Here is a 12,859-nt window from a genome sequence, read left to right as displayed (position 1 = left end):
ATCCCGCTTTTACTGGCAGATGGAGTGTATGTGCTTGGCATAGCGTCTCCCGATCTGCATCGGGTCTCACCAATATACAGGAGGCCATACCAGGAGCACTGGATACAGTAGATGAATCCCCAGCGGAATCCTAGGTGAAGTGCCGCCTCACCTAGAAGGATTGTTTGATAGCGAGGGAGGAGGTGTCAGGGCAGGTGTAGCACTTGTTCCGCTTAGAAGGATGAGTGCCAGGAGGGAGATCAGATCAGTGGGGAGGGACGAATGGACAAGGGAGTCACGTAGGGAGGGAGTGATCCCTGCAGAAAGCAGAAAAAGTTGGGGGATGGAGATATGCTTGGTGGTGGGATCCCATTGGAGATGCTGGAGGTTGTGGAGGACACGAGGGCTGGTGGAGTGGTAGGTGAGGACCAGAGAAACCCTATGCCTGGTAGTATGCACCTTGAAGTATGCACCTCAGTAAAACTTGGGCCTAATCTATTAATGTTGCTGTGAGCAGTTCAGTTTTTCCATAGATACTTTGGTTATCTTTGCAGCTCCCAGTCATATTCTTAGACCTGGCTAAATACCAGAGTTTTACATAAGATTTCTTAGGCAATGAAATAGTTGTTATTCTAAAAATTAACTAATCATCATGCTGACTCACATAATTTTCTTTAATTTCAGGATGTCAATACAAGCTGCCTGTCTAAGAGGTCATATTGATGTGGGGGCAGCTTACAAAACATCAGTCACTTGCAGTTAAATACAGTGAACGTTAAAAGGGAAAACTGGTGGTAGGAGAGAGCGGAGGGCAGGAGATGGGCAGAGCTTCTTTCATTTTAAGATGCAAATTACGCCTTGCGCCAAATAATATACAACAGTACAGAACTGAAACAGGCCCTTTGGCTCGTGATGTCTGTGCTGACCATAATGACAGATTAACCTAATCCCATCTGACTGCATGTGGTACCTATCCCTCCATTCCCTGCATGTTCATATGCCTGTCTAAATGGCAATTAAATGCTACTACTGTATTGTATTTGCTTTCACCATCACTCCTGGCAGTGGATTCCAGGTACTCAACAAAATAAAAATTTGCCCCGCACATCTACTTGAAACATACCCCCCTCACCTTAAAACTATGCCCTCTATATCTGACATTTCCACCATGGGAAAGACACTGTGTACCCTGTCTGTGCCTCGTTATTTTATAAATTTCTATAAGGTCTCCCCTCATCTGCGCCTTGTAAGGCATGAAAATGCCCGACGCAGGCCTCTCATGGTCTGAGTCGATGTTCCCCCTCCTCCTCTCATCATCTGATGGTCAAGAGGAAACAACCTAAGGTTAATCAAACTCTCCTTATAGCTAACAGCCTCTAATCCAGGCAGCATCCTAGTGAAGGTCTTCTGTATCTTCTCCAAAGCCTCCACATTCTTCCTCAAATGGTGCAACCAGAACTGCACACAATACTCCAAAGCCTTATGCATCTGCAACATGAGATCCTGACTTGTAAATTCAATGTCCCAAATGCAAAATGAAATTCTCAGTGCCTATTTGAATTCTTAATGCATTTGAAAGAAGTGCAATTTCTGAGTTTACATACTGGAAATTTATTCATCCTGTCTCATATTTTACAGGGATTCAGTTCAATGATAACCAGGTGAGTGACCATGACATTATCACTGTTATATTTAAATGGATCAGCTAATTTTCAACAGTATCTCAATTTTGGCACTGAGTGAGTTCCATCCCTGTACATTAACCCATTGTTTGCTTTGATATTGTGATGTGATGCACACTGCGGCTGTGAAATGAGAGTGTGTCACAGTACAAGTAGAGCGCCTGCCCCACAGCTACACCAATCCTGACCTCGGATGCTACCTACGCGAAGTTTGCATACACTCCCCCTGACTGTGTGGGTCTCCTCTTGGTGGCACAGTTTCCTCCCACATCCCAAAGACACGGCAGGTTAATTGTCATGTAAGATTTCTTGTAAATGTGTCAGTGGGTGGTAGAACCTGGCGGGGCGGGGGCGGTGTTGTTGAGGGGATGTGGAAGAAAATAAAATGAGATTGGTGTATGGGTGCTTGATGGATGCTGTGTACTCAGTGGGACAAGAAGCCTTTTTGCATTTACATGATTTTATTATTACATAACCAGGTCATTACAAGCTGGAGGTGCACTGGCTGCACACTGAGATATTAGATATAAAGGAAATTACGCTGTTCATACACGAGTCTGACCAGGGTGAGGCCCTCCATCTAAAATTATTTTTCCTTGAGGTAGCTGATGGTAAAACCTTGAATTTCTCTGTTTTTAAATGCAAACAACCTGTAAATTAACATTTAAAATATTTATTAATGTTGCTTAAAATGCTAAACCTACATACCTGTTTTTGAATATTTCCCAAGAATTGCTCGTTTTTCTTTTCATTTCAGTTTTGCCTCTCCATTTATTTATCGAGCTTTGGAAAATCAATCTATTGAGGCTTTGGATGGTGTATTTTTATAATACACAAGAATACCATGGCAACGTAGCAGACAATATATCACATCTGCAGGAGTTTTATACTCAGGCAACATCATGCACGAGGACTTAAGTGTTGTGCTGTTATATAATCCTTTCACAGGAATTTTGGTTTCCTAGTAACGTGAATTGAAATAAAATTAGTACTTTGTGATGGTTCGGTTCACAACACACGGTTGCTGTTTATCAGAACCACGTAAGAGCAAGAATTGTTTAAAATCCACTTCCGCTTTTCTCACTTTGATGTATTTTCTCAGTGAAGTGACTTCCCTTCACAGAACAATGTTACAAATGTCAGCCCTCTTCCCCTGTGTAATATACTCCCACACTTGATGATAGTCTTATCAATACCATCATCTACCCCAGTGCTCATGCATCCTGAGTTGATCCACCTACCACTGCCACAGTGATTTAGCAGTAGGTGTTGTGGGATCATTCAGCTCACAGAACCTGTTCCATTATTGTTAGTTTATAGCTGATTGGTACTGTAATCCGGAGACGAAGTGACGTGCTGGTAGTACTCTGGTACTCTAATGGAGATGGTACTTGACAGGATTGAGACAGGAGTTTGCAAAGGTTACTTGGATTAGGTTGTTCATGGCAAGAGGGAGGCATTTAAAGGTGAGATAACGAGAGCTCGAAGTCTGTACATCCCTGTTAGAGTGAGGAGCAAAGCTGATAGGAGAAGGAAGCCCTGGATGTCACAGAATATTGAACCCTGGCCAGAAAAAAAGGAAGAGGCACTGGTCAGATACAGGCAGCTAGGATCAACTGAATTCTTGAAGGGGTGTAAATGATGCTCAAAAAGGAAATCAGGAGGGAAAAGGGAGCATAAAATATCTTTGACAGAGAAGATTAAGGAAAATCCAAAGAGATTTTTTAAGTATATTAAGAGACAGTGAATAACAAGACCCCTCAAGGACCAAAGGAGATACCCTTGTGTGAAGCCGCAGGAGATGGGCAAGGTCCTTAGTGAATATTTCTCTGCGGTTTTTACTGTGGAGGAAGATTTAAGGACTTCAGAACTAGGAAAAGTAAATATGGAAGTCTTGGGGATGGTCTGCATTAAAGTACTGGAGGTGCTGGATGTCTTAAAAGGTATGAAGGTAGACAGATCTCCAGAACTTCACTAGGTATATCCAAGGACACTGTGGGAGGCTAAAGAAGAAATCGTGAGAGACCTGGTTGAGGTATTTGCATCATCATTAGCCATTGGCGAGGTGCTGGTAGACTGGCAAATGATGTATATTTGCTGCAAATGATGTATATTTATTTAAGAAGGATGGCAGATAAAACCCTGGAAACTATTGGCCAATAAATCTAACCTCTATGATGGGTAAGTTATTAGAGAGGATTCTGAGGGATAAGATATATGTACATGTGAAAAGAGCGGTTGATTAGGATGGCTTTGTGCATGGGAGATCATGTCTTACGAAGTTTGATTTTTGACCAAGATAGTTGAGGACAGGGTGGTAGACGTGAATTATATGGATTTCAATAAAGTCTTTAATTAACAGTGTACCTCAGGGGTTGGTGCTGGGCCCACTTGTTTGTCATCTGTATTAACAATTTGCATAGGACTGCACAAGGCACTGTCACTAAAATAGTTGATATAGTAGACAATGAACAAGGCTATCAAATATTACAGGGGATCTTGATCAGCTAAGGAATGGCAAAAGGAGTTTGATTTGGAGGTGTTGCATTTTGTAAAGTCAAATCTAGGTAGGATTTTCACTAAGAATGGCAGAGTCCTGGGGAGTGTTGTAGAACAGATGGACTTTGGAGTACAAGTACATGGTTTCCTGAAAGTGGAGTCAGCGATAGGCCTTCATAAGCCAATGAGGACACTGAGTATCAAAGTTGGGAAGTCATGGTGTGGTTGTTCTTCATGAAGGTGAGGCTGCACTTGGAACATTTGGTTAAATTTTGGTGACTATGCTATAGGAAAGATACTATTAAACTGGAAAGACTATAGAAAAGATCTATAAGGTTGATACCAGAAGTTGAGACACTGAATTATGGAGAGAGATTGGACAAGCTATGATCTCATTCCTTGGAGTGCAGGCGATTGCGGGCTGATCTTAGTTGTGTAAAATTATGAGAGGCATAGATAGGATGAATGCACTCAGTCTTTGTCCCAGAGTTTTGGGTATCAGGAACTGGAGGGCATAGGTTTAAGATGAAAGGGAAAAGATTTAAGAGGAACTTGAAAGGCAGCATTTTTTACACAGAGAAAGTGGTTGCAGCAGGTACAATAACAACACTTCAAAGACAATTACCTGGGTAGATAGACTGAAATGTTTCAGAAGGTTATGGGTCAAATGCAAATGGGACTAGCAAGATAGGAGCATCTTGGTCAGCATTGACCAGTTGAACCAAAGAGCCTATTTTAATGCTACATGAATCTGTAACTTAAGAACTGATACCCTTGCTTGTGTGGAATAGGCAAACCCTCATCCTGAATATCTGATATACTCACGTCTTACTTTCTGAAGGTATCACCCCAGCACTTGTTCTTTAGTACGGGTTGAGTCCTCCTTATCCGAAATGCTTGGGGCCAGAAATGTTTTGGATTTGGAATTTTTTCGGATTTTGGAATATATATTGAGATAGCTTGTGATCACCACCATTTCCGACTCTGTATTTATGTGTTACCGGTAAGCAGTCTTTGTCTTACACTTGTTCATCACACACATGTACTGATGCAGCTGTTCAGTGTGTTAGATTTTTATCAGCAATGATCTTGGCAAAATTCATCAATAAATTTCTTTGCTGCTTCATTGACAGCAGCCGCTTTATCACCATAAATCTTTAAAAAATTAATATTCTGCCTTTTCCTAAATTTCTGCAACCAGCCTGTTGAATATTCACAATTAATTTCAATTTTCAGTTAGTCGTAATGGATCTTTGCTTTTCCATGATCAGCATAGCATTAAGTAGCATATGTTCATCCTGACACTGACGAATCCACTCTTTCAATACATGGTCGAGATCTTCATTTCTTACTTTATGCAGTGTTTTTTTCTATTTTTCATTAACTTCTGTTCATCACATACGTGAAGTCAGTTCTCAGAGCTGTCTTGAGTGTGCAGAGATCTTCTCTGGGAACCATCCCAGAATTTTCCATTTGTGATGTCATGTCAGCATTCAAGAAAAACTCAAAGAATTTTCGGATTTCCAAACTTTTCAGATTTTGGAATTTCAGATAAGAGGTACTCAACCTATACTTCCAAATATCAATGCCTTTCTGATCTCCTACTCAAACTTCAGGGATAACAGTCTGCACTTTCCAACATGGTCCTGCTCACATTCTGATGGCTGTTACATCTTCACTAGCACCCACTTGTCCAACATGAGCATTGCCTTTATTTTAAAATGCTCACCTGTGTGTACAAATCGTCCCCGTACATTCATCCTTTCCTCTAATCTAAACCCTCTTGAGATCCATCTCTTCTTTCAATTCTTCTGGATTGCCAACTTCCCTTGCTCTGCCTCACAATAGTAGCTGTGCCTTCTGCTACCAGACCCCTGAGTGCTGGAATTTCTTCCTTAAATCTCTTCTTCATCTCCTCTGAGACCTTCTATCTCTGTGTCTGTCCCTCTGGCTGTCTCTCTGTATCATTGTGTCTGTCTCTGCCTCTCTTCCTCCTGTTCCTCTCTGTCTCTGTTCTTCACACACTTTCTGTACGTCTTCCCTCATAACTCTCTGTCTCCTTGTCTTTCTTTCTTTTTCATCTGTCTTACTACCTGTCTCTTTTCTTACCTGCTCAAATATCATCTGCCCTCAGTGACAATCTTTCTCAGATAATGCTGCTATGAAACACCTTGAGATGTTTAACAAGGTTAAATGTGCAGTATAACTGCAAGTGTTGTTTTCATATCGTTATTAAAAAAAGAAAACCATGGTTTTACAATTTGGCTTATCCTCAGTCACCTTACCTTCCAGACAAATATAAAAGTGATTGGCCCTGAGTGCTAGAGCAGATAGAACTGCTTAAGTGTGTTGAAGTGGAATCTCAAGACTTTTATTCCTGAACAGGCCTCTCTGTGTCTTTATCTTTCACGGATAGAGTGATTTATATTGTAAAGGCCAGATCACTGTGTGCGTGCCAGGGTGGATGAAGTGATGGCCTTTCTTCTGGCGGTCACTGTCTACATGGCTAACATACTGCATTGATATTTCAGGATCAAGAATGCATCAGAACCATTCAAGTCGCCTCAGCCTCATCCTTGCCTGGATAAAATAAAACTGGATAGGATAAAAAATCACACACAGAAAAACTTCGAGCTTGTCTCCCACGTGAAGAAAGACAGGGATCGCCTGGTTTCTTTGTGTAAGTGGCAGTACGCAACTGCTAATGAGCCAAAATGTAAAGGGGCCTTTCTGTGCAACCAAGAATCACACAATGCTGAAGAAGACATTCGTCCCACTGCCGCTCTGTAGGATCCAGTCCTCGTTCCTCTGTCCTTGCCTCACAGCCCTATAAACGTCACCTTTTTGAGCACAGGTGATTTTTGAAACCATCCTTCTTAACATAAACAATATTTCCAAGACATACAGTATAATAGGTGCATACCCATATTCCTCTTCACAGTTGCTGCCTGACCTGCTGAGTGTTTCTGGCATTTTATCTTTTATCCCAAAACATTACTATTGTGTGCCAATTACCAGTGGTATAATTATGATATGTTAGGAGCACTGTGGCTACATACCCTCCAAGGATCTCATGGACAACCGCTTCTGGTGTGCTTCCTACACAGAGAACCATGAGCTCTGGGGTAAGGGTGCTTTATGAGGAGCTAGCAAGGGGGTTGCTGAGGGCAGTGCTTTTGTTGTAGTCCTTTGGTTCCAAGGTACTTAACAAAGACCCACATGATAGATTGATAAGTAAACACCCTTAGGATCCAAAGGAAAATAGGATCTCACAGCTGCTCTCCAGCCCAGGGCCTTTGACACAACGGTTGGTTCCCATTGTTCTTCATATGCTATTGATCATTGCCACCATCCCTCACCATTCTTTGACCTCAAACTCAACCTTCGCTCCTTTGAACCTATTCCCCCCCCCAACTCTCTACCTCACCTCTCGCCCCCTGCCTCTGCCCTCTTTGGATGCTCCACCTGACACCAGCTCCCGTATCTTTACCATCCGCTCTGATGCAGAGTGGTCTGTCCTCAGTTGAGACCTCACCTTCATCCATCTGCGTCCTCACCTCAAGTTCTGCAACCACCACTAGGTGGTGCTCTTCTTCCATCACCCCCACTTCTGTTTCCATGGTAAAGAATCCCTACCCCCACTGATGATCCCTTCTCATGCCTCAAACTCTCCTTTTCCTCTTGGACAATCCCTTCTGGTCTTTTGCACTTTCTAGACCTTTTCATTTCCTCAGTCCAACTGAAGGGTCTTTGCCTAAAATGGCAACTGTCACATTTCCCTCCATGGATGCTGCCTGACCCACTGAGTTCCTCCAGCATCTCATTGGTTGCTCCAGATTCCAGTGTTTTCGTGTCTTGAAAGTGGGAAATTAGATAAAGTACTGCCTCAGGGACTGAAGTAAAGGCCAACTGGAGTGTTAGTGGTTGGAAAGCTGTGTGTGCATTGGAGATCTACAGGCCTCACTATCGGGTCCATAGGTTGTCAAGCTATATGTTACTGGCCTGGACAGATGTAGGGGCTGTGATTAATTAATTGGTGTGGTTAATAATTACAACAGAAGCTCTAAGCTGAAGGAAGATATCAGTGGACTGGCTTGGTGGATGTAAAAGTCATCGGTTCAGTGAAATATGAGTTACACTAATGGACAAGGGACAGGCAAAATAAATGGTAGGATACTAAAATAAATTGTAGAGGAACAGAGGGACTGTGGAGAGCTGGTCTACTGATCCCTGAAAGTTGTAAGATGGTTAAATAAGGTGATTATAAAGATATACGGGATATTTGCCTTTATTGGATGGCACATAGAACAGCAAAGTTACGTCAGAATTTGTAAGGTCACAATTGAAGCACTGTGTGCAGTTCTGATGACCACACCATGGGAAGAATGGGAGGTATTCAAGGTGCTGCAGAGGAGCGTTACCAGGATGTCTCCACGGCTGGAGTTGCAAAAAAGTTGGCTGGGACTATTTGTTTATGAGTAAAGGTGCCCGAGTGGGGAATTGATTGAGAGGTTGTTAACCAGGACCACAGATGTACAGTCATTCATGGAAGGGTCAGAGAGGAGTTAAGGTTATAGTTCTTTCACCCAAGGAGTAGTTGAGTTCCAGAATAAACCACAAACCCTCATGGCATTTGAAAGGTACCTGGATGAGGTCTTGCAAAGCTGCGAACTATGAGACTACAGATCAAGAGCTGGGAAATGGGAGCATCAAAATTGATCCATTTTGTCTGTCATGAACATAATGGATCAAGTGGCTTCCTTTAGTCTGAAGTTTCCATGTTTCTGAAGCCCTACAGTATGAGGAAAACAGAGCCATGGATGTTTTTTGTACTGAACAGGAGATGCCAAATTATGAGTTCCCCTGATATCTGGACAAAGTTAAGGTTTGGCTTTATCTCATTTTCCTCCAACTTAGAAATGCGGTGGAAGATTTGGCATGCGGTAGCTCCCTGGCTGATGGGAACTTCCTAATCATTTTCCCACTCGTGGATGGAAGGATGCACATCAACTCCATCCCACAGAGCAGGATTCCAAAAGCTAATGGCTTTATTTATTGGGAAGCAAATGTGGAATTCCAGCTTTTCCAAGTTCAAGGCACTAATTTGGGGATCAGTGATAATATGCCTTTAGGAATTCATATTGTACTTTGAATAGAGCACTGTGAGAGGAATAGAAATACTGATTTCATTTTATCTCTAGAATGTAATAAATACACCAGTTGTAACATATAATTATTGACTGACTCACCAGACTTTACAATCAACTATACAACACAGGAGGTCTTTCAGCCCATAATCTATGCTGACCATGCCAATCTAATTAATACCACCTGCACAGGCAGGGAATCCCTCTATGCCTCTTAAACATTGCTATCATATCTGCTACCACCACCTCTCTTGGTGGTGTACCTACCACTCTGTGTATTAAAAACTTGCCTCATAAACCCTTTAAACTTTTTCGTCTCGTATGAAAGCTGTTTCGACCCTGGGAATAAGACTCAGACCATCAACTTTCTCTATGCCACAAGATATTCCTCCAACAAGATAATGGGATCTCTCCCCAAGAGGCTCGGTTGCTGACTCTATTTAAGAGAGTGATCAGTAGTGTATTAAAGCCATCAAGGGACAGAGCCTTAATGCAGGAAAGTGACGCTGAGGTGAGAGATTGGTCATGATCTTGAATGGTAGAGTGGGGATGAAGAGATGAATGTCCTCTTTCCACTTCTGTTTCTTACTTTCTCATCATAGCGCAGGATAGAATATTCTTATTCAATGTGGTTGAGTAATGGCCTTTGATCCTTACCCTGAGAACCCGACCACTCTCTGGCTAAAGAGGATCCTCCTTATCTGTGATTTTTAAAAAAGTGAGGAGCGTGGTTGTTTCTATAAATGGACAGTCGGTAAATGGAATGAGCTGCCAGGTGGAATGTTTGAGGCAGGTACCTTAACAACATTTAAAAGACACTGGATATGTTTAAGTTTAGGCTTATTATTGTCACATGTAACAATGTACAGGTTGTCTTACATTTTGTTAATACAGGTTAATTCATTACACGGTGCATGGAGGCAGTACAAGGTACGTGTAATAGCTACAGAGAAAGCATGATGTGGTTTAAAAGTATATGGGCCAAATGCAGGCAAATAGGGACAACCAGGTACAGGAACAGTTATTACCCTTCAACCATCAGGCTCCTAAACCAGTATGGGCGGCTTCAACGCTGAACTATTTTCACAACCTATGGGCTCACTTTGAGAACTCTACAACTCACCTTCTCAGTAATAGTTATTTATTTGCGTGTTTTGTATTTGCTGCTTGTCTTTTGCACATTGGTTTGTCAGTCTTTGTGTGTAGCTTTTCGTTGGTTCTGTTGTATTTCTTTGTTCTATTGTGAATGCCTGCAAGAAAACGAATCTCAGGGTAGGATGTGGCGACATATACTGTGCGTACTACGATAATGAATTTACTTTGAACTTTGAAATGGGGGCAGTATAGATGGGAATCTTGGTCAGAATAGGCGGGGGGGCGGCAAAGGGCTTGTTTCCGTGTCCTATGACCCTATGACTCTCTGAATCCACAGATGGACAACGGCTGACCCCGGATCTGAACTCGGCCCACGCCCAGTTTATCCTGTCTGACGGGAACCGAACGGTGTCCCTGGCTGCCAAGAGGCAGCCGGTGGCCCGGAGCACGGAGCGGTTCGACTGCTGCCAGCAGCTGTTGTGCGCCGAGGGGGTGAAGGCGGGCCGCTCCTACTGGGAAGTGGAGGTGACTGGGGACAGCGGGGTCTGGAAGATCGGGCTTTGCTACAAGACCATCAGCCGCAAGGGCAAGGGCACCGAGTGTCTGCTGGGCCGCAACTCCAAGTCGTGGTGTCTCTACTCGCTGGTGGGCTCGGTGCTGGCTCTGCACAATGACAGCGACACCAAGCTGACGGTGGGGAGCATTTCCAGGGTGGGAGTGTATGTGGATTTTGAGGCTGGAACGATCTTGTTCTACAGCGTGTCGGATAGGAAACTCACCCTAATCCACAGCTTCCAGGAAGCGGCATTCACCGAGCCCCTCTACCCGGCACTACAGATCGGAGATTTCACCACATCTCTGACCCTCTGTTCACTCAAGTGACTTGGCCACGTACAGCGGAACAGCAGCAACCCGCTGTGTCTGGGTCTTGAAAGCGCTTTTTAATTAGTCTCACCCTCTTTTCCTTCCCCACAGACCTGCGTATCTTACACCATCTTTGATTGAGCTCATTCTTTTTATGGTTAGGATTGAGTGGTGATTTTACACATTTCTCGTGCCTGCTTTTTAAAACTTAAATGCCTTCCCGTACAGTAACTCATCGATAGGGCTGAGTGCTTAGCCTCTTTACAACTAAGCATTCGTTCGGACCAGCAGAACCTCACCTGGCAGCCGAGGCAAGGAGAATGTCTGGGTCATTTGTAAGACATTGGTCTGAGACTGCGGGGGTGACAGGGTTAAGTCTACATGAGTGGCAGTGGCAGGGTGTGTGTCCTGGCCATAGCTTGAGCGCTCATTGCCCCTTTTAGCCCACGTGATGGCTCAGGGGTTGGAAGAGACCTGGTCGCGCTTACAGTCTTGTCTCCACTCAGTCCGCCAGCTCACCGTTCGGTCAGCAATGGATCAGCCATAACTCCACACCCCCATTTCCAACGTCCACCTCAGGCGGCTGATCTCTCAGTTGATTTTGGCTCTCGGTTTTAACAGATCGTGACCAGTACGGCAGTCTTTGTCCCGCAATCTTTAGTTGGCCACTAAAACTTTCTCCCCCTCCTACCCGAGTCACTACTTCCAGCCTTGGACGCCCTGTAGGGAACTGGGACTTTTGTGGACAACCCGTTGGTTGGAATGAAGGCCTGATCTTGTTGCTGACTTTCCAGCACAGGAGAGTCCAGCCCCGTGTCCCGTTGCATTTCACCTGGTTACTCTCTAATTCCCAGAGGCGCGACTGTTCCTTTCGCTCGAAAACATTAGACCGTTTTGCTTTGACCTCTCTCGGACCGATTCAGCTCTCTGTCCCCCGTGAGTTTCTTTATCTCCTGAGCTGATGTGCGTGTAGTGGAACCTGTGAACTGAAATATGACTGCCAGTGAAACATTGTGAAACGTTCAGGAATTCCTTGTATTACTAAGTGTTTTATTTTGTTATGGAATGGCACGAATGCCAATGTAATTCTTGCTCGTGAACTGGAAGCTGCTAAGATGTTTAATATTTTGGATTTTGAAAAATAAAGTGCTGATATATCGAAAGCCTGATTTGTCGTTAATTTCACAAGATACGCAATGTGTAGCACACTTCACGATCTGCTCTGAACCTGCTCTAGATCCAAGTGTTTTCGAACCATGGACACTACAGGAGCGTTGAACTGAGTCCCATAAACACCCAACCGACAATGGCTACACCATCCTCTTGAAGTCGGTTAAGGGATAAAGTATCGGCCAGAACACTGGGGAGGATTGCTACGTTCCTCTTCAGGATAACGAGTGAAAAAGACTAGTCGTTAACCATTGCACTGCTCTGAAATACAGAACGAAAGAATACTTGTCTGTCAATCAGTCAATCAACCAGCTGATTGGATAAAATGGCGGAACCCCGGGTTCCGACATCATCTACAGTTTAACACATACAAAATGCTGGAGGAACTCAGCAGGACTGGAAGCATCTATGGAAATGAATAAA

At 43.6% G+C, this 12,859-nt stretch overlaps 1 protein-coding gene across 1 annotated transcript in view; it reads left to right on the top strand.

The window, feature by feature from the left end:
• LOC134337616 (E3 ubiquitin/ISG15 ligase TRIM25-like) overlaps positions 1 to 12,421 on the top strand; it is a 29,204-nt gene extending 16,783 nt beyond the window's left edge. Inside the window, exons 4-6 of the mRNA XM_063032782.1 lie at positions 1,618 to 1,640; positions 6,692 to 6,840; positions 10,740 to 12,421. Coding sequence (XP_062888852.1) covers positions 1,618 to 1,640; positions 6,692 to 6,840; positions 10,740 to 11,284 — 717 coding nt within the window. The 3' untranslated portion in view covers positions 11,285 to 12,421. The remainder of the gene's footprint in view (positions 1 to 1,617; positions 1,641 to 6,691; positions 6,841 to 10,739) is intronic.
• The last annotated feature ends 438 nt before the right edge of the window (positions 12,422 to 12,859 follow it).

Source organism: Mobula hypostoma, chromosome 24 (genome assembly GCF_963921235.1).
Source record: "Mobula hypostoma chromosome 24, sMobHyp1.1, whole genome shotgun sequence".
In the NCBI taxonomy this organism is placed as follows: Eukaryota; Metazoa; Chordata; class Chondrichthyes; order Myliobatiformes; family Myliobatidae; genus Mobula; species Mobula hypostoma.
This window is presented reverse-complemented; position numbering and strand designations above follow the sequence as displayed.